General features: G+C 35.5%; 1 protein-coding gene across 1 annotated transcript in view; it reads left to right on the plus strand.

Annotated features, from left to right (window-relative positions):
• The window catches only part of ADAM7 (ADAM metallopeptidase domain 7), a 141,447-nt gene that overhangs the window by 61,245 nt on the left and 56,774 nt on the right, over positions 1-23,428 (plus strand). The window contains 4 exon segments of the mRNA XM_049770833.1: positions 1,697-1,768; positions 6,380-6,387; positions 7,200-7,284; positions 22,524-22,654. Of these exon segments, the coding sequence (XP_049626790.1) occupies positions 1,697-1,768; positions 6,380-6,387; positions 7,200-7,284; positions 22,524-22,654 (296 nt within the window).

A 23,428-nucleotide genomic window follows, 5' to 3' on the forward strand; every position in this document is an offset into this window, starting at 1 on the left:
AAAACCAAAAAAAAAAAAAAAAAAAAAATTAAAAAAAAAAAGAAAGAAAGAAAAAAGTGTATTAAAGAAATCTTTCCTCTGGAGGCCTCTATGATGTTAGTGTGGCTAGTGTGCTCTTTATCTTTTTTGGGGGGTGAGGAGGTACACCTGAGAGTGCTCAGGGGCTAGAAAAGCTGGAGAGATAGGATAATGAGAAAGGTACTTGCTTTGATTGCTAACAACCCATGTTTGATGCTTGGCACCACATATGCCTCCAGAGCCCTAAACCAAAAAATTAGTAAATAAATACTCCCCAAAAAAGAGTTTTTTAAAACTTTTTAAAACTACAACTCTCAAATTATTACTTAGAATTATTTAAATAATTACATACTTGGAGCCATTCCCAAGTCTAGAAATTATGTGTTCCAGTTTTTGAACTATCTCCCTACCCCGAACAAAGAAATTTTTACTATAAAATTATTAATATCCGGGAATATTAGATAAAACTATCAGTAATTTAAAAATTAATACAGTGCCGGAGCAATAGCACAATAGTAGGGCATTTGCCTTGCACATGGCCTATCTAGGACAGACTCAGGTTCAATCCCTGGAATTCCACATGGGATCCTCATACGAGGAGCGATTTCTGAGTACAGAGCCTGGATTGCAGTCAAGTATGGTAAAAACAAGACAAAACAAAACTAAAAATAATTAGGAGGATATTTATGTATTTTAAAAGTTTATGTAATTGTAGCAGTTAAACTAATAAGTAATGTATTGAAAAATAAGTGGTTGGAAGAGAAAAATCAAAGCAAATCTAAATGTCATATATATTTAGGGTCTTAAGGGAAAGAGAGCCAACCAGAAAAACAAAACTGAGCACAGTGTGTTTTATTGGTTTGATCATTGACACTATATATGTATCCAAACACCTTCAGGAGTAACCCGAGTACAGATCTATCAGTGAAGCCTGAGCACAGTTAGGTATGTACAAATGCATGCATGTATGCATACATAGGAAATGAAAAGATAGATAGAGGACAGTGGGAGGATTCAGAAATGGTATACTTTTTTAAAAAATATGTAAAAAGCCTGATATTAAACGTTTATGCATACAAATACCTTCCATTATTAGGAATGTTTTATCTGCTTAGTAATTATCGTATAGAGATAAAGATCCAGAAATATCATATAGAGAATCTATTTTTAGATGAGATTAAAGTCATACTGGACTAAGTCCTGACTGGACTCAGGACTTAGCAGGGAAATTGGTTTTACTTTCTTAGCCTTTTTTTCTTTTTAGGAAAGACTTGTCTGTCTCCACCAGACATCTGGCTCTTTGGTGATTTTTAATGTGCATTGCTTAGTTTGATTTCTTCATTGACACAGTAGAGAATGGTGCATTTGCTAACATTGCCATATTCGTCATACAATAGTTCTTAATAAATTTGTTTCATCATCATGATAACTGTGGTCTCTATAGAACAATAGTATAATCAGTCAATATAATGCAATGTAGTTTAATACCAAAAAAGGATACTAGAGATGCTAAGTTGAAGAAAAGCTACCAATTTTATGCTTTCCTATAGATTTCCCAAAATGACTGAAAAGAGTCAATAATCGTTTCTCTTTTGAAATATCTTATTTGGATGAAGTGTTTTTGTTCCACATTATTTATTATTTGTCACTAATATTGATCTGATATTTCCATTCCCAGTATCACAGGAATAATTATCTTCACAGTAAACTAAGAAGTTGAGTATGGGGCATGGTCAATTTTGTCAATATGGTAAGATCTGATCCAGTCTGAATCAAGCAAAAATATTTTCTTAAAAGGGTCATAAAATTACATTCTTAAAGCATATGCAGTACTGTAAATGAATGCTTGTTGCATCCTTTAAAATGCTGAAAATGTTTTATGATAAGTTTTTGCTGAATTTTTCTTTAAATTCTAATATTAATTCAACCCAAATCACAAATTTTCACAAGTAAACCATTTAACTAGATTTTGAGTTTTTATTTTATTTTGTTTTATTGAAACAACTATAATTAACAAAGTCCTTCTTAGTTGAGTTTCAGACATACAATGAGTTGGTCAATTCCACCACTAGAGTTCACCTCCCTCCATCAATGTTCCCAGAATGCATCCTATACCACCACACCCTGCCTCCCAGTCTTGCAGTATAACAGGCTCATTTTAAGTTTAGATTGTTACCATTTAGCAAAATTTGTTGAAAAATTTATAGCAACAAATAAACCACAATTCTTAATTTTTGGTTTTTAAATTAATATCATTCAATTTTACAATTTTCAAATATCACTCACTACTTATAAGATTTACTACAGTTTGCAACCTATCTACAAATTAAATCACTGTTTTATTTCATCGCCCCTACATAGAAGAGAAGCTTTCAGGTTTAAATCTTTTGCCTATATATTATAGCACAGAAATCAAAGAAAATGTTTCACTAAGATGCACTAAAATGTTGAATTTATCACAACAAGAATTATACCCCTTCTAAAAATAGAACTATGAATTGTACACATCTTTCATATAAATTTACACACCTTTCTAAATCACATTAACTCATTTTATGTAAAGTGAGACTAAAATAAATGATTAAATGTTTTGTCAATGACTAATTGATGAACAGATGAATCTATTTCCTAGTTTTTAACTCTGATTATTCCAATTTCTTTAAATAAATGTAAATACATTATGTCTATAAAATATAAATTCTGATATTTTTAAATTAGCTAGTAAAAATAATACGCTATAAAGTGAATGTTCATTTATTTAAAAGTAATCTTAAATGCCATTTCTTCCATTTTATATATGTATATATTTGGATTTAACCTTGGCAAGTTCAGTGCTTGCTCCTGGCTCTTCATTCAATGATCACTATGGTTGGTATTGATTGAAAGACCAAAAGGTTTGCCAGATGCAAAGCAAATGCCCTACCAGCTATACTATCACTCTGACACCACAATTTTTAATATTTTATTTTGATACTCATTTGATTAAAATATAGCTAATGTCCTTTGTGATTTTTAATATCAGTCACTAACACATAAATTTGTTATTAAATTTTACATAATTAGAGTCTTGATATTTTGATTTAAGGAGCACTGATTTTAGTGATTTCATTGAGGACATTGATTATTAATGATTGCTGATATCAATTATTTTAAACATTTTATAGATCATCATGTGATTGTACATAGTATATGCACTTAAATAATATTTATGTAGAGTTGACAAAAATAGATATTCTGCTATTTTTGATTACAATTTTCCATAAACACAAATTATTTGAAGTTGGTTGAGTGGACTTGTTAAATATCTTTTAAATAGGGGCCGGAGCATGGCACAAGCTTTAAGGCTTCTGCCTTGCCCACGCTAGCCTAGGATGAACTGTGGTTGGATCCCCTAGTGTCCTGTATGGTACCCTAACCCATGAGCAATTTCTGAGCTCATAGCCAGGAGTAACTCCTTTGCATCACCAGGTGTGGCCCAGAAAACCAAAAAAAAATTTTTTTAAATAATTGACAGTTTACTTTTTAAAATTAATATTTTTATTATAATAGTATTGTAACCCCTATAAATTTGTAAATATAAATGTAATATATATTAATTATACATGTATATGTATATTATATATAATATACCTAAATATATATATAATATAATTCAATATGAATGTAATACATAAATATAAATTTGCCTTTCTTTTAGAGTTTTGAGAAATTATTTCATGTAACTTGAAGCTCTGCTGTTAAATGAAAACTCAATTACTTTAATGATATTCTTTCCTACTAAACTGACATTTTTCATAGAAATTACAATATAGTATTTTATTTTTTAAATTTTGAATATACATTTTTATAAATATTTTTATAAACATTATATAAAAACAATACTTCCATTTTTCTGTTGATTAGTGTTTATATTACATATCATTTTTTCAATATCTTAAAATTTACAGTGGATTTCTTTAGATAGTGTGACTTTGCTTTATCCAATATAACAATTGTTCCTTAAGTTGGTGTGTTTAAGCAATTTGAATTTAACATAATGTTTGGTTTTGCTTGATCAAAATATCTCATTTTGTACAGTGTGCTTTTGCAACATGTTCTTTATATTCTGATTTTACTAATGTTGTATTAATTATATTTTATAATTATTTATTAAATTTAATATTGTTTTCATTATTGTTGATGTTGACACTAATTACCTGGTTGTGTTAATACTTTTCCATGGCAAAGATCTCCAACCCAATTTAATACGATATTTTTGGTGAAAAAATTTCAATGCGCAGTTCATACCACAGGAATAAAAAAAATATGTTCTTGCTCCTTGATAAGAATTTACAAAATTAGAATATTTTTACCAGAGAATATTTATCACTTTCCCACTACTTATTTACATGAAACTAAAGAAAATTAGTTTATTTACATAAAAATAATGAATATTTTGTTAAAATGTGAAATTTATTTCTTCTACTATTCAAATTTTTTGTTTTGGCCATTTGTTTAGCTTGAATTTTTAACATGTGTGTTGTTTGTATTTTTATTTTATTTTAGTTTTTTTGTTTTTTGTTTTTTGGGGGGCCACACCCCTTTGATGCTCAGGGGTTATTCCTGGCTAAGCACTCAGAAATTGCCCCTGGCTTGGGGAGACCATATGGGACACCAGAGGAGCGAACCGCGGTCCGGCCCCTGTTTGTATTTGGGGTTGTGCGGGCATTTGCCTTGCATGCGGCCAACCAAAGACAGACCCAGGTTTGATTCCCAGCATCCCATATGGTCCCCTGAGCCTGCCAGGTGCAATTTCTTAGTGCAGAGCCGGAGCCGGAGTAACTCCTGAACCCCCAGGTGTGGTCCCATTTACTGATTACTGGGAATCAGTAAATTTCTGTTTTTCTCAATTCTCAATTCTTGTCTAAATATAAAGATAAATAAGGATAAATCCCTTTGTAGATACTGTTTTATTTATATCTTGGCAATTCTCAATTCTTGTCTAAATATAAAGATAAATAAGGATAAATCCCTTTGTAGATACTGTTTTATTTTGTTTAAATATCTCTGAATCTTGGATTTATAATTTGATACTTTTCAATAATTTTCTAGTCTTTTTTTTCTAATGTTTGTTTCTCTCTCTTTTGTATTTGTACTTGGATGATTTCTATTAAATATACTTTAGCTTCACTGATTATTTCCTTACCTATGTTTAACATACTGATACTTTTCCTTTTTGAATCTCTTCTGTTTAATATTTTTTAACATTTCTATACAAATATAGAAGTTTTCAAAATGGTGAAACAAATGGGGCTGTGCGGGCATTTGCCTTGCATGCGGCCAACCAAAGACAGACCCAGGTTTGATTCCCAGCATCCCATATGGTCCCCTGAGCCTGCCAGGTGCAATTTCTTAGTGCAGAGCTGGAGCCGGAGTAACTCCTGAACCCCCAGGTGTGGTCCCAAAACCAAAATAATAAATAAATAAATAAATAATAAAATGGTAAAACATGTCAGAACTTTAAATAAATCAGTATCAACTTTCTATGAATTTAAACAAACTAGTGGTGTAAAGAAATCAATAAAGAGTATTTTACTTGAGGCCGGAGTGGTAGCACAAGAGGTAGGGCACTTGCCTTGCACATGCTGACCTAGGACAGACTGCTGTTTGATCCCCTGGTGTCCCATATGGTCCCCCAATTCAAAAGCTATTTCTGAGTGCATAGTCAGGAATAACCTCTGAGCATCGTCAGGTGTGACCACAAAAAAGGGAGCATTTTATTTATTTATTATTTATTTATATGTTGGATTTCTTATGGTTTCTTCTCTTTTGATAGTTAAATAGACTTATAAGTGATCAAACACTATAAATAGCATTATCAGGGGTGATATATATTTTTAAAAACCGAGAAACAGGGGCCGGGCGGTGGCGCTAGAGGTAAGGTGCCTGCCTTGCCTGCGCTAGCCTAGGACGGACCGCAGTTCGATCCCCCAGCGTCCCATATGGTCCCCCAAGCCAGGAGCGACTTCTGAGCGCATAGCCAGGAGTAACCCCTGAGCGTCAAATGGGTGTGGCCCAAAAACCAAAAAAAAAAAAAAAAAAAAAAAAAAAACCTGAGAAACATTGTCTTTCTACCGTGCTTCATCTCCAGAGGTAGCATGCTCTAGTCTTAGAAAACCACATTTCAAAGCTACTTAGTCATAGATTGAGATATAAAAGTAGGTATTGAAGCATTTGTAGATTAGATAGAATGTAAAATTTGTCTTCTACATCAAAGAAGTTAAGCATTGAAAGGAATAATCTAGTCTACCATTCTTGCTTCTAAATTCATTATTTTACATTCCAAATATGCCAATTTATTGATAATAACTCCCTTTAACAGATTTTAATGTTCGGAAGCTAATAAAAATTTATATTTCTTTTTGTTTTGTTTTGTTTGGGGGTCACACCCAGGAATGCTCAGGGGTTATTCCTACTTCTGCTCTCAGAAATTACTTCTGGCAGGCTTGGGGGACCACATGAAATGCCAGGAATTAAACCCGAGTCCATCCCAGGTTGTTTCCAGGAATGGCAAATGCCCTACCACTGTGTTATCTTTCCAACACCCTGAAATTTATATCTCTTAAATAATACGCTTTTAAACATTTTTAGGTATAGGCCTGTATTTACACAGCTGCTATAAAATACTCAATGAATACTCTATGAACTATAGAATACTCTATGAATTTCACTGTTTGATTAAAAATTTTGAATATGTTTAAATATAACTAATTAATTGTAATACTGAATTTTTTACTATGTCATATTCCCCTCCACCAAACAACTTCTATTTTTAAGTAATTTTACTTAAAATTGAAGTCAGAATAAATCAAAGTAAAATGTACTTATAAGAATTAAAAGTGTATAATTTAATGAGAGTACACAGAAAGCTATCCTTGCATCTAATATACTAATATAAGAATTAAAAGTGTATAATTTAATGAGAGTACATAGAAAGCTATCCTTGCATCTAATATACCACACATTTTAAAATAGCTTAATAATAAAATAGCTTAATAATAAAATTATCCCAGGAAACTCCAAGGGGAAAAACAAACTTTAATTTTCTAAGGCACTCACATTATAGGGGTTTACTACAGTTTAATGTTGTGTTATTAAACATCTGTCATCTATTAAAACTTGCATTCGTATTTTGTTTATAGTGGCAAATGGTTCAACACTCCCACACAAGGAGCTTCCTTCTCAGGGGGTATGTGCCTGCCTTATTATTCATCAAGTATTGTCAAGGTGAGTTGTTTTATTGGTGTTATATAATCAAAATATTAGAATCAAATTTCCAAGTTTTTTATATCCTATTGAAAGTAAGAAAGAATATATTCTTTTGTATAGTCCCATGGATGATGATGATGAAAGTGCAATTTTTCTTTATTAAATAGGAAAATAAGTGGTTTATAAAATAAATTAATAAATAAGAAAGATAAAACTGTGTCCTTAGAATTTTTAATATAATTTTATTTTGATCGTAGTGGCTTACATATTGTTGACAATAATAATATAGGTATATATTTACATAAAATCAGGGGGGTTCCCATCACCGATTTGTCCTCCCTACACCTCCGTGTTTGTCCTACCTCCCATATCCTCCTCCCTCACCCCCAGGGCTGCAAGAATATGTGGTCCCCTCTGTACCTAGCTTACTACTTAGTAGTCTTGGTCTTGGTGCCTCCCTTATTTCCCCCTCTAACTGGGAGGAAGGACTACATAGTTCAAGTTATGTGGTTTTATTTGAAGAAGAGAAAAGTAATAAACTTGGGTAAAAGTCTATATGCCGAAAATGGGCGGAATCCTTCTAGAGGCTCTCATCGTCGGTTTGAGAGACGAAGGAGAAAAAGAAGATGAAACACCCCAACAGTACAAAAAGAAGTGTCAAATATCCAGTGAGCACTCCAGTGATAAGATAGGCACCACACAAAAAAGCCATGGTCTTGAGTTAAAAACATGGCAGAGCACCTAAAGAAAGAAAAGAAAAGAAGAAAAAAAAAAAAACAATATAAATATAAATGGGGACAACAACTTCAATAACCACACCAAAACAAAGAAATCGACAAAAAGTAGATAGGTAAATAAAAATAAAACTAGTAATAATAATAAATGAAGAATAAAAATAATATATAATATATAAAAAATAAAAAATGTTTTTTTGCTTTTTGCCTTTTCTTTTTCCCTCCTGCACTGGCACAGTAAATATTGGGGTCATTCGAAAAGGAATTCACTTTGCCTAAGCGCTATGGGATTTCTCCACTCTTGGGGTATATTGTCACAGGATTAACTATAGACTCCATTTAGGTTCATTTACTCTACTGGTGGTGCTTTCTTGGTGTTTGGAAAAGTTCTGCTCTGTCCTGGGTGATGAAATAAGACCTCTGTATCTAGAGATCTCAGTATCTGCACAGGTCCAGGAGTGAGACTTATGATGGTCTTTCTTTGTGGTTCTAGAAGTTCCGTTCCCACAGTGTCATTTTAATCCATCTTCTGCGGTTGGTGGTCTTGGTCTTTGCACTGATCCTAGGATGGAACCTAGGATAGCGTCTTTCATTGTGGTTCCAGAAGCCCCATTACTTTGCAATTGTCTCTGCCGGACCTATGGAACTGGGGATCATGGTTGTTGTGTGGGTCGTAGTTCAAACCGTAGACTAGGGCTTTTTTATTGGTCTCAAGATATATTCAGTCCAGTCATGGTTCTAGCAGCCAGTCATCTGTAAATCATGATCTTGGCTTTTGGACTGACCAAAGGGTGACAAGTCTTCTGATTTTGTCTTATCGTTAGCTGGTGAGGTAGGATAACCTGTTCTTAGGTCAAGTTGTTCCCATTTTCTTTGTTGTCAGGATATCATATTAGAGCTGGCACTTGTTGGTGGCCCAGCAGTATTAAGGATGTCCTGGATGGGATTTGTTTCCTGTAGCTATTGTGAAGAACTGTGTCGATTCTATGTCTGGGATCCAGGGTTCAAGGCTGGACGGATGGTGTCTAATCACCTGAGGTCTAAATTGGGTCCACGTGACAGATTTTCAAGGTGGGAGATATCCCTGTATTGTAAACAAGTATGAGTTCTTATCTCTAGTAGATAAGAGCTTTTTTTATATGTAAGATTTCCCCTTTTTTAAGTGTGCCTTTCCAGGGAGAAATGGTGCTACTTTATATTGTCGGTGCATTTGGGGGTGGACAGAGAAGAAAACAGAAAGAGGTCCTACATCCAAACAAGATAAAAATAGGAATAAAAGTATATGTGCTCACATATGTATATGTAGAACAAACATTTAAAAAATGAATTAACAAAATAATTAAAGGAACCAAGTGATGCATGAGACTACCTTACTTTTGGGAAAAAGCAGGTAAAGAGGTGGTGCAATACCGGTCTTATACTTATGTTGGAAGTATAGATTTCCCCATTGTCTTTTGGGATTTTCTTTTGGTATGTGGGTTCCCAGGCACCTTTCCATCACTCCCCCTGACCTTGAGATTGCAAAGGATTTGCGGCAGGGAGGTCCTGTAAGAGTTTTTGCATTGGGTAACTTTTAGAGCTAAGTCCGGTTTTAAGTAACAGAGCACGGTAGGGGGATTTTGTAGGGAGGGCCATGCAGCATGAGTCTGCAGGGAAGTTGGTTGCCTTTACTTGAAGGGGTGAGGTGTGGGTTTGACTGGGTATAGGTCTTTCACTTCCCTTGTAAGATTGATTCCTAGGTACCTGATATTTTTGATACTATTTTAAATGGAATTGTATTTTTAATCTCTCTCTCCTCGACTTCATTGTTTGTGTATAGAAACACTACTGTCTTTTGTGTATTGACTTTGTATCCAGCCACTTTGCTGTATTGGTTAATTATTTCTAGGAGTTTTACTGTGGACTCTGCAAATAGAGATAGTTTGAGTTCCTCTTTCCCAATTTGGATTCCTTTGATTTCCTTCTCTTGTTGGATTGCTATTGCTAGGATTTCTAAGGTTATATTGAATAAGAATGGAGAGAGTGGACAGCCTTGCCTAGTTCCTGACCTTAGTGGGAATGCTTCTAGTTTCTCACCATTAAATATAATGTTGGCTGTAGGCTTTTCATAAATAGCTGTAACTATCTTGAGGAAGTTTCCTTCTAATCCTATTTTGCTGAGTGTCTTTAATATGAAAGGGTGTTGGATTTTGTCAAATGCTTTCTCTGCATCGATTAATATAATCATGTGGGTTTTGTCTTGTTGTTGCTGTGATGTATAATGTTAATTGATTTGCATATGTTGCATTCCTGGTATAAAACCCACTTGGTCATGATGTATGATCTTTTTGATGATGTGCTGGATTCGGTTTGCTAAGATTTTGTTGAGTATCTTTGCATCTATGTTCATTAGTGAGATTGGTCTGTAGTTTTCTTTCTTGGTGGTGTCTTTGCCATTTTGGGAAATGAGTGTGATATTAGCCTCATAAAAGGAATTGGGGAGGATTCCTGTTTCTTCTATGGTTTGGAAGAGCCTATGGAAAAGTGGTAGTAGGTCTTCTCAGAATGTTTGGTAGAATTCACCTGTAAATCCATCTGGGCCCGGACTTTTGTTCTTAGGGAGTTTCTTAATTACATCTTCAATTTCCTCTGAGGTGATTGGTCTGTTTAGGCTTTCTAGTTCTTCCTTTTCCAGTCTTGGAAGATGGTATTTTTCCAAGAATCTGTCAATTTCTACTGGGTTCACTAGCTTAGCTGAGTATAGTTGTTCATAGTATGATCTCTCATGGTATGTTGTATTTCTTGGGGTTCTGTTGTAACCTCTCCCCTTTCATTTGTGATCCCACTGATTTGTGTGTTTTCCCTCTTTTTTTGGTGAGTTTTGCCAGTGGTTTGTTTACCTTTTTGAAAAACCAACTTCTGGTCTCATTGATTTTTTTTTATATTGTTTTCTTAGTTTCTATGTTATTTATTTCTGCTCTAGTTTTTATTATTTCTTTCCATCTGGTTGTGGTTGGATTTCCTGCTGCTGTTGTTCCAATTCCTTGATGTGATCGTTTAAACAGTTGATTTTGTCATTTTTCTGTTTCTTGACATAGGCCTGTATTGCTATGAGTTTTCCCTAATTACTGCTTTTGCTGTGTCCCACAAATTTTGAGAAGTTGTCTCTTCATTATCATTTGTCTCAAGGAATCTTTTTATTTTTTCCTTGAGTTGTTCTTTGATCCAGCTGTTGTTGAGCAGCGTGCTGTTTAATCTCTAGGTATTAGTTTTTCTCTATTGCTTCTTCTTGAGGTCAATTTTGACCTCTGTTGCATAGTGACCTGATAGGATACTTCTAATGATTCTTACATTTGTGGTATTATCTAGGTTGGCTTTGTATCCTAAGACATGGTCTATTCTGGAGAAGGTTCCATGTGGGCTTGAGAAGAATATGTATTCTGCTTTCTGGGGATGGAGGGCTCTATATAAATCTATTAGCCCTAGGGCCTAGATCTTCTAATTTTTCATTTAGAGGTCTTATTTCTTTGCTACTTTTCTGTTTGGTTGATCTGTCCAGTGGTGATAGTGGAGTATTGAGGTCCCCTACTATTATCACATTTCCCTTCATGTGTTTCTCCAGGTTTGTGAGCAGTTGCCTCACATATTTTGCTGGCTCTACATTAGGTGCATAGATATTGACCAGGGTTAGTACTTCTTAATCTAATGTTCCCCTGATCAGTAAGTAGTGAAACTCTTTGTCTCTGATCACTTTCTTGAGGTTGAATTCAATTTGGTTTGATATAAGAATGGCTGTCCCTGCTCTTTTTTGTTTTCCATGGGCCTGAATAATTACTTTGCGTCCTTTTATTCTAAGCCTGTGCTTATCCTTTAGTTGTAGGTGTGTTTCTTGCAGACAGCAGAAGTCCGGTTTATTTTTCCTAATCCAGTTCTCTATTATGTGTCTTTTAATTGGAGAGTTTAGTCCGTTAACATTTAGAGAGATTATTGAGAGAGAGGACTGTTGTACAGTGTGTTGTGTGGAGTGGTTGTTGTTACAATTGGGGGTTTGGATTGTGTAATTGTGTATTTGTCTCTGAGTAGGTCGTTTTAGGATCTGTGTTGTTTGCACAAATAGTTCAAGTTTGTTCTTGAGAATTTTTTAGTCTTCCCTCCCATGTGAATGATAGTTTTGCTGGGTATTGGACCCTAGGTTGGAAATTTTTTTCATTCAGTCATTTAAATATGTCATTCCACTGTCTTCTTGCTTGAATTATTTCAAATGGGAGATCTGGTTTGATTTTTATGTCCCTTCCTTTGTACTTGAGGTTTTTTTCTCCCTTATTACTTTAAGGAGTTCATATTTCTCTTTTTTTGCCATTTGGATTACTATATGTCTTGTTGTTGGTTTATTAGGGTCTATTTTTTTAGGGACTCTCTTCACTTCCTGGAGTTGCACTGAAGTTTCTTTCCAGAGGGTGGGAATGTTCTCTGCTATTATTTCTCTGACTACTTGTTCTTCTCCTTTCCCTATTTCCTCCCCTTCTGGTATACCCACAATTCTTAGATTGTTCCTTTTGTCCTTGTTCATTAGATACTGGACTTATTTTTCCAGTGCTTTGCCTTTTATTTCTTTGTTGGTTTCTTGATCTTTTTTTGCTTGCAGTTTTCCTTCGAGTTTCTCAATGGGCTTCTCCAACTCTGTTTCTGCTCATAAGACTTGTTACTTTGTCTTTTAATTTCTTCAATTCTTTTTGTATGGAATATCTCATGTTCTTTAACATTTATTCTTGAATTTGGCTGATTTGTTCATCCATAGATTTCTTATACTCAGTAGCTAGCGTTTCTTTCATTTCTTTTTATCAATTCTTGCATTTCCTTCCTCATGGCTCTGTGCATTTTGGTGGACTTGGAAACTTGCTAGGGTTTGTTTCCGTATCTCCAGATATTAGGGTTCTCCTAATATTTCTTTGCATTTATTGGTGTGGTTTAGAGTGCTGTGCTTTCTAAATTCAGCCTGCTTTGGTCCTCTGTGGTGTGGGGATGGGTCCCCTCCCTGAGGGTGGTTCTAGAGCAGGCTGTCGGGTGAGCTCACTGAGGTTTGGCTCCTCCTGTGCTCTTTATGTGGCCTAATCCATTGCTTTTCCCTTTTGTTGTCCGCTAGTGCAGGTCCTCTTCTGGCCACAACGGTGGAGGGTGCTGTTGAGCCTAGCTTATTCGCCACCCCCCTGCTACCTGGATGGAAGTCAGCCTTCCTTCAGTGGGTCTTGTCAATTTCCTTCTCCTTATTCCTGTCAGCCGATTCAGTTCCTTTTGTGGCCACAATGGTTGTTGGTGCTGTTGAGCCTAGCTCTCTATCCTCCCTCCTCTCTCTGGGAGTCAATGGAGCTCCGCCCCCTCTGAGCCTCAGCAGAAGAAATTCCCTTAGCCAAACTCTGCTGGCTGCTGCCCTCAGCCGTTGGGGCTTCCCAGGTCCACTTTGGGGCTCAGGAGGGTAGGCTGCTCTAGGTCACCCAAAGGTCAGGTGGCAGGCCCAAGCTCACCCAGTTTATTGGTCCTATCCTGTCCCTGCAGTGCAGAGTGAGTCAGGTGCAGGGTTCTCCTTACCCCTCCTACACTCCGCTTGGGCTTGGGGTCCCTGGGGCAGGTTGCTCGGGGTGCCATCCCCTCCGCGGGTCTAGGGCGCCCACATGGGGGGAGGGGACTCACCCAGTATGCTCTCCACTCAGGCTTGGGGTCCCTGGGGTGGGTTGCTCGGGGTGCCATCCCCTCCGCAGGTCTAGGGCGCCCACGTGGGTGGAGGGAACTCACCAAGTCCGCTCTTCGCTCGGGTTTCTGTGTCCTTAGAATTTAAAGAATGTCATATAGAGTGACTCAAAATCAATAATAGCCTTTTAATACTTAGTCATTTATAAGGGCATATGCTACAGAATTAATGACTGATTAGAAAAACCAGTATACTTGTTTTGTATAAAGTACAAAAATTATTCAAAATTAAGAAATACTTGCATTTATTTTTAAAAAATTATATCTACAAATTCTTGCTTCCTTTGTTTATTAAATAGTTTTTCAAAGATTTATTAAAGTAAAAAACGCTGTCCATGTAGCCCTAGCTACAACATTATCGAAAATGCTAAAATTTACATTTCTCAAACCTATCTTGTTAAAACCTTGAACTGGCAGGTTGTTGGATGGGTGAGAGTCTCAGGCCATTGGAATAATAAAGTCATGGAGCAGTGGAATTTGAGGTGGGAATATTGTACATCTGAAACCCTATTATAAAGAACTTTGCAAATAAATTATGGTGTCCAAATCAAAATGTGAAAGACAAAAATTAAAATACTAGTACTTCCTAAATGACTAGATAGCATTTTATTGTTTTGATTAGTATATCTTTGCTTATAGTCTATTAGTAATATATTTTACCAATAATTAATCAAATAGAATATAAACTGCTAGTGTTGTCAATTTGAATATTAAAATTCTTCCAGGACACTTTTGAAACTTCCTGTGAATAACACAAAACTCACTAAGTTAAGATTGTTTTATTTTACAGTAATTTTTTATATCTTCAACTACTTTTCTTTGGAAGCTAACTCTTAATTTTAGAAGAATAAAAGGAAATAGAACTTTAGAAATTATTAAAATTTATTATTGCCTTGGATCTTATGACATGGACATTCAGATTTTCCCCTAAAAATTTCACTTGGTTACATAAAATTGTAGAGCAATTAATTGGCATGATAGATGTGATGTGTTTTAATCTGCCTCTAAGTATCAAGTAAGAAAAACATAATGTTTATTTCATAGGATACAAGCAATATTTTATCCATTTATACTAATAACTCTGTATAAATCCAATGGTGTTACTGTCTCAAAAATGTTGTGAACTTAGGTGTTATATTTTAAAATATTTGAAAGGTCTTTTATTATTATATATTGAAATAAACTGAAGTGCATGACTGGAAAAAAACTATGAACTCTCAATTTTTTTCTTTTTTAATATCTTTATTTAAACACCTTGATTAGAAATATGATTGTAGTTGGGTTTCACTCATGTAAAGAACACCCCCATTTCACTAGTGCAGTATTCCTGTTGGGGACTGACTTGTTTGAGGCCATTTTGCTATTCTTTCTGCCATAATCCAGCCTTTCACCTAAAGGCTACATGCAGTCTTGCTGTAAGTTCTTGGGCCAAAGAGAAAGGAAAATGCAGCTGCAAAGTATAATTAATCTTTTAGCCCGGAGGAGAGCAACACAGCCCAGTACCATTCCCAGAAAAGAGGCCTTACTCCCTTAACCATATCCCTGAGTTTACAAGACATTCATTATTGTGTATATGCTACATTGTCTGTTCAAGATCACTGAGGCAAGCACATCTTGCACCACCTCCTGATAGTCAAGCAATTAGGAATGCAGCTAGAAGGTCACAAGATGTTTCCATGGATACTGCAAGAAGTATTGCCCACTTGCCTTATTTGGAATAATGAAGTAATTTTCATGCCAAAAGTGTGATTGACATCACCCTTGTACTGCCCCCTTCTCCTTCTCTATATAAGAAGGAGCTGTAGCCAAATAAAGTTGCCCTTGAGCAGTGAGACATTGCCTTGGGTCTTTATTATTAACCTCTCTCAGATTTTTTACAGTGTGGTTGTGCTTCTACCCAGCAAAATAGGAGTGCGGTTGTCTGAGAAGTCTTCCCAGCTAATTCCTGCTGGCCGGGCCCCCCTGGGGGGCTTCAGGACCCCGCATATTCCCATTACCAATGTCCCAAATAACCCTCCTCACCACCTCACCCTGTCTGTATTCAAGACAGACTTGCTACTTCCCTCATTGATTCAAATTGTTATTATAGTTCTCAGTGAAGTTATTTCTCTAACTACACCCACCACTCTTTGTGGTGAGATTCATGTCGTGAGTTGGACCTTTGAGCCCTCCTCGCTTTTCTCTGAGAATTACTGAAAAAATGTCTTTTATTTTTCTTAAAACTCATAGATGAGTGAGAGTATTTTGTGTCTATCTTACTCCCTTTGATTTATTTCCCTCAGCATAATAGATTCGGTCTACATCCATATATAGGAAAATTTCATGACTTGATCTCTCCTGACAGCTGCATATATCATTGTGTATATGTACCAGTTTCTTTAGCCATTCATTTGTGGAAGAGCATGTTGGTTGTTTCCAATGTCTGGCTATTGTAAATAGTGCTGTGATGAAAATAGGTGTGAGGAAGTGATTTTTGTATTGTATTTTTGTGTTCCTAGGAGTTGTATAGCTGAATCATATGGGAGTTTTTGTAATTCCATATTCTTATATTGTGATTGTTATAATAATTCACAGGGGGAGGCCACACTGAGCAGCATTCAGGAGTTACTCATGTATGCACTCAAAAATTATCCTAGCAAACTCCAAGAACCATATAAGATATTCCAGAGATTGAACCTGGGTTGGAAGTGTGCAAGAAAAACACCTTACCCACTGTGCTTTTGTTCCGGTTCCCTTATACTAAATTCTATTTTTTAAATAATATTTTATTTAAACACCTTGATTAAAAACATGATTGTGGTTGGATTTTTGTCATGTAAAGAACACCCCCATCACCAGTGCAACATTCCAATCACCAATGTCCCAATTCTCTCTCCTCCCCACCCCACCTCTGCCTGTACTCTAGACAGGCTTTCTATTTCCCTCATACATTCTCATTGTTAGGATAGTTCTCAATGTAGTTATTTCTCTAACTAAACTCATCACTCATTATGGTGAGCTTTATGAGGTGAGCTGGAACTTCCAGCCCTTCTCTCTTTTGTCCGAATATTATTACAAGAATGTCTTTCATAAATGAGTGAGACCATTCTGTGTGTGTCTCTCTCTTTCTCTCTCTGATTTATTTCACTCAGCTTGATATATTTCATGTACATCTATGTATAGGAAAATTTTATGACTTCATCATTCCTGACAGCTGCATAATATAACATTCTGTCTATGTACCACAGTTTCTTTAGCCATTCATCTTTTGAAGGACATCGCTATTGTGAATAGTGCTGCAATAGATATAGGTGTGAGGAAGGGATTTTTGTATTGTATTCTTGTGTTCCTAGGGTATATCCTTAGGAGTGCTACAGCTGGATCCTATGTGAGCTCAATTTTCAGTTATTGGAGAAATTTCCATATCACTTTCTATAAAGTTTGGACTAGGTGGCATTCCCACCAGCAGTGGATAAGAGTTTCTTTCTCTCCACATCCCTGCCAACACTGCTTGTTCTCATTCTTTGTGATGTGTGCCAATCTCTGTGGTTTGAGGTGGTACTTCATAGTTGTTTTGATTTGCATCTCCCTGATGATTAGTGATGTGGAGCATTTTTTCATGTGCTTTTGGCCATTTGTATATTTTTTTTATCAATTTGTCTGTACATTTCTTCTCCCCATTTTTGATGGGATCAGATTTTTTTTCTTGTAAATTTCTGTCAGAACCTTGTATATTTTGGATATTAGCCCCTTATCTTATGGGTATTGGGTGAATAGTTTCTCCCAATCAGTGGGTGGCTCTTGTATCCTGGGCACTATGTCCTTTGAGGTGCAGAAGCTTCTCAGCTTAATATATTCCCATCTGTTAATCTTTGCTTTCACTTGTTTCAAGAGTGCCATTTCCTCCTTGAAGATGGCTTTAGTCTAAATGTCATGGAGTGTTTCACCTATGTATTGTTCTATATATTTTATGGTATCAGGTCTGATATAAAGGTCTTTAATCCATTTGGATTTTACCTTCACACATGATATTAGCTGGAGGTAGAAGTTCAATTTTTTTCAAGTGGTTAGTCAGTTGTGCTAGCACCACTTATCGGTGGCTTTCTTTGCTCCATTTAGGATTTCTTGCTCCTTTATCAAAAATTAGGTGATTGTAGTCTGGGGAACATTCTCTGAGTATTCAAGCCAATTCCACTGATCTGAGGGTCTGTTATTAGCCCAATACCATACTGTTTTGATAACTATTGCTTTGTAGTATAGTTTAAAGTTGAAGAAAGTAATGCCTCCCATATTCCTTTTCCCAATGATTGCTTTAGCTATCGAGGGTGATTATTGTTCTAAGTGAATTTCAACAGTGTTTGATCCACTTCTTTGAAGAATGTCGTGGGTATCTTTAGAGGGATCGCATTAAATCTGTATAATTCTTTGGGGAGTATTGCCATTTAAATTATGTTAATCCTGCCAATCCAAGAGTAGGGTATGTATTTACATTTTTGTGTGTCCTCTCTTATTTCTTGGAACAGAGTTTTATAGTTTTCTTTGTATAGGACCTTAACATCTTTAGTCAAGTTGACTCCAAGATATTTGTTTGTGTGGCGCAAATGTTAATGGGGTTGTTTCCTTAATGCCCTATTATTATTGGTGTATAAAAAGGCCATTGATTTTTGTGCGTTAATTTTGTACCCTGACAACTTCCTATATGAGTCTATTTTTTCTAGAAGCTTTTTGGTAGAGTCTTTAGGCTTTTCTAAGTAGAAGAGTATCACGTCATCTGCAAACAGTGAGAGCTGACTTCTTTCTTTCCTATCTGGATTCCCTTGATACCTTTTTCTTGCCTAATCGTTAAGGCAAGTACTTTCAAGGGTATGTTGAATAAAAGTGGTGAGAGAGGGCAGTCTTGTCTTGTGCCAGAATTTAGAGGAAAGGCTTTTATTTTTTCTCCATTGTGGATAATATTTGCCATTGGCTTGTGGTAGATGGCCTTAACTATATTGAGAAAGGTTCCTTTCATTTCCATCTTGCTGAGAGTTTTTTTTTTAATCAAGAATGGGTGTTGGACCTTATCAAATGCTTTCTCTGTGTCTATTGATATGATCATGTGATTTTTATTTTTCTTGTTTTCAATGTTGTTTATTATGATGATAAATTTACGAATGTTAAGCCATACTTGCATTCCTGGGATGTAACCTACTTGATCTTAGTGGATGATCTTCTTAATGAATCATTGAATCCTATTTGTCATGATTTTGTTGAGGATCTTTGCATCTGTGTTCATCAGGGATATCGGTCTGCAATTTGCTTTTTGGTAGCATCTCTGTCTGGTTTAGGTATCAAGGTGATGTTGGATTCATAAAAGCTATTTGAAAAGTTTTTTTGATTTCATGAAAGAGTCTTGCCAGGATTGGTAGTAGTTCCTCTTGAAAGGATTGAAAGAATTCATTAGTGAATCTATCTTGGCCTGGGCTTTTGTTTTGGGGCAAATTTTTGATTACGGTTTTAATTTTATCAATAGTGATGGGGGTGTTTAGATATGCTACATCCTCTTTATTCAACCATGGAAGGTTATACGAATATAAGAATTCATCCATTTCTTCCAGGTTCTCATTTTTAGTGGCATAGAGTTTCTCAAAGTAGTTTCTGATTACTCTTTGAATCTCTGCAATATCAGTAGTGATCTCCCCCTTTTCATTTCTAATATGAATTATTATGTTTCTCTCTCTCAAAAAAATAGTTTCTCTCTCTTTCTTTGTTAGTTTTGCCAGTGGTCTATCAATCTTGTTTATTTATTTTTTTTTTGAAGAACCAACTTCTGCTTTCGTTGATCTTTCAGATTGTTTTTTGAGTTTCCACTTCATTAATTTCTGGTCTCAGCTTTGTTATTTTCTTCTGTCTTCCTACTTTTGGTTCCTTTTGTTGAGCACTTTCTAATTCTATGAGCTGTGTTATTAAGCTATTCAGGTTTGCCCTTTCTTTCCTTAGTTGTGCTTGCAAAGCTAGAAATTTTCCTCTCAGTACCGCTTTTGCTGTGTCACATAGGTTCTGATAGTTTGTTTCCAGGAAAGTTTTGATTTCTTCTTTGACTTTATCTCGGACCCACTGTTCAATATCAGGCTGTTTAATTTCCAGGAGTTAAAGTTTTTTTTCTGTGTCCTTTTGTATTTCACATATAATTTCAGAGCCTTGTGTTCGGTGAAGGTATCCTGCAAAACTGTCCTCTTGATATTATGGAGGTATGTTTTATGTGCCAGCTGTGGTCTATCCTGGAGAATGACTCCTGTACATTGCAGAATAATGTGTATCCAGGTTTCTGGGGTTGGAGTATCCTATATCTATATCTATATCTATATCTATATCTATATCTATATCTATATCTATATCTATATCTATATCTATATCTATATCTATATCTATATCTATATCTATATCTATATCTATATCTATATATATCTTCCATTTCCCTTTTCAGGTTTAGTATATTTTGGGGGGTTTTCACTCTGGTTGACCTATCAAGTGTTGACAAAACCATGTTGAGTTTTCCCATGATTATTGTGTTGTTATTGATATCCCTTTTCAGATTTGTCAACAATTGTATTAAATATTTTACTGGCCCCTCATTCGGTGCATATATGTTTAGTAGAGTGATTTCTTCCTGCTGTACTTATCTCTTGATTAATACAAAATATCTATCTTTGTCCCTTACAACTTTTTTCAGTATAAAGTTTGCATCATCTGATATTAGTATGGTCACTCCAGCTTTTTTTTAGGGTGTTGTTTGCCTGGATGATTTTTCTCAGCTTTTGATTTTGAGTCTATGTTTGTTCTGACTATTCAGGTGTGTTTCTTATAGGCAGCAGAAGGTTGGATTGAGTTTTTTTTTATCCATTTAGCCACTCTGTGTCTCTTAACTTGAGCATTTAGTCCATAAACATTTAGAGAATGAATTGTCATGGTATTTAGTGCCATCTTTATATCGAAGTTTAGTGTGTCTCTTGGTCAGTCTTGTCTTGAAGTAGATCTTTCAGTATTTCTTTTAAGGCTGGTTTTGTGTCTATAAAGTTTCTGAGCTGTTGTTTATCTATGAAGCCATGTATACTTCCTTTAAACCTGAAAGTGAGTTTGGCTGGGTATAGTATTCTAGGCGAAGCATTTATTTCATTGAGTTTTGTCACTATGTCCTACCATTGCCTTCTGGCCTTGAGTGTTTCTTTTGACAGGTCTGCTGTAAATCTCAAGGATGCTTCCTTGAATGTAATTTCCCTTTTTGATCTTGCTGCTTTCAGTATTGTCTCTATCTGTGCGATTCATTATTATGACTAAGATGTGTCTTAGGGTGTTTTTCCTTGGGTCGCTTTTAGTTGGTACTCTTCGGACATGAAGGATTTGGTTACATGTATTCTTTAGCTCTGGTAGTTTCTTTATAATGATGTTCTTGTTCATTGATTCTTCCTGGAGATTTTCTTCTTGGGTCTCTGGGACTCCAATGATTCTTATGTTATTTCTGTTGAGATTATCATAGACTTCTATTTTCATCTGTTCACATTCTTTGAGTAATGTTTCCATTATCTGATCATTTGCTTTAAGGCTTTTTTTCTCAATCTCTTCTGCTGTATAGAGTTGTTATGCATCACATTTTCCAGCTCCCTGATTCTATCCTTAGCTGCTGTTACCCTGTGGGAGAGCTTATACAATGAGTCCTTCAATTCCTCTACTGAGTTTTTCAGACATGTTATTTGACCTGATATTTCAGTTTGGAGTTTTCTGATTTCTATATTCATATTCTCTTGATTCTTATTATTGTTCTGTTCTATACTTTCTTTGAGTTCTATGAACATCTTCCATATTTCTTCTCTAAACCCCATATCTGAGAGGCTAACTAGGTAGTTGGCTGTTTTCGGGTCATTAGAGTTGCCATCTTCATTCTCTATGCCTGGTGCTGGCCTGTGTTGGGTTATTCTACGTGTTATGGTGGCATTCATTGGCAAGTCCGCCAGTAGCAATGCTGAAGAAATCTAATCTTAGATTGCTGGGAACAGCAAGCACCAAGATGGCTGCCGTGCGATTCTGACACCCAGTAGAAATCAGCAGGAATCAGTCTGTGGACGAGGAAGCAGGCAAATCTGCTGGAAGGAATGCTGAGGAAATCCAATCCCAAGATGCTGGGAACAGTAAGACTGAAGATAACCACCGTGGGCCTCTGACACTCAGCAGAAATTAGCAGTCTGTGGACAGTTTGACTCACCTGAAGCACACAAGTCCGCCAGTAAGAATGCTAAAGAAATTCAATCCCAGGCCTATCATACTCTGTAATTCTGCTGTAAAATTTATAGACTTCCCTGCATTTCATCCACTGTTTGAAGCAGCAGTAAACATTGGGCTGGCTGCGGCATTATTCATCTCTGCTTTAAGAACACTTGTCTGCATGACTGGCATGTGGGTAGAGATGAGGTGGATTCCGGGATGGGGGCGGTGGTGGCCTGGGGCATGTTGGTGGAGGGGTAGGTTTTGATCTCTCAAATTTTTGAAAACATTAATGTTGGTATAATTTCCTTTAGTTCCACAGCTGAACTGTTACTATACTTCACAAAGTGCTATACTAGTTTATCCAGAAACTAGAGTTACTCTCCATGTCACTAGTTTATAGCATATATGTATATAATATAATTTATAGTAATATAATATAATAATATAATATATTATATTATATTATTATAATAATATAATATAATATAATATAATATAATGTATAATAACATATTATGCTGCCATGGATTTATCATTGTCATACTGTATTATTGTAAAGTGTACATTCTCTTCTATCAGGATTTTTCACCTGACCTAAATGTAGTCGCAAGCAAAATGGCTCATCAGCTGGGGCATAATCTTGGGATGCTCCATGATGAATGCCCTTGTATTTGTACTTTGGGAGCATGTGTGATGGATCCCAACGGAAGGTGAGGTGCAAACAAACTATACATTTAAGTATTTGAGGAGTAGCTTTTGGTTAAAACTACTGCATATAATACAATAAAATACAACTATATAAAATATAACCCCTTAATATGCTCAGGAAATTTCATTATAAAATCAAGCAGTGGAAATAATTTTTCTATGTGGAATAAATTTTATCGTTGATGGTAGTGTTTCTCCTGGTAATGTAAGGGTAGAAATTCTGCAACTCCATATGAGTAATTGCAAAAATACATAATTACCAATATTATAATGTATAATTTTTCAAGGTATTACCATCCCAATATACCCATGACTCTTTTTATCATTATTGTGTTAATAATAATAGTTAAAAAGTAAAAACAAGAGGATGATGATAAGAAGGTGAAGTTCAGTTTAAAGAAATTACATTATATTCCTATGTTAAAGATAATGTGGTTAGTTTTAAAAGTTTTTATAAAACTGCTTTGCACTAGTCATTATGTTAGACAGTGCTTACTTTAAATATATTAGCATAATACATTCCTATATTGGAAAGCTTTTATAATCTTGCAAGGTAATCATATTTATAACTGCTATGAAGCAAAACAATAATTGACATGTAAACAGAAAGCAAGAGAAATAAGTCTAAAGTAATAGTTTTAAGGTGAATTTTCTGAGGACATATAGTCAAAGTATCTTCATTAAAACAGGACATGCTGGGCCAAAGAGATGGTACAGAAGGTATAGCACTTGCCTTTCCCATGGCCTTTCCTGCACTCTATATAGTATTCCAAGTC

The sequence above is a fragment of the Suncus etruscus genome, chromosome 3 (assembly GCF_024139225.1).
Source record: "Suncus etruscus isolate mSunEtr1 chromosome 3, mSunEtr1.pri.cur, whole genome shotgun sequence".
Classification (NCBI taxonomy): Eukaryota; Metazoa; Chordata; class Mammalia; order Eulipotyphla; family Soricidae; genus Suncus; species Suncus etruscus.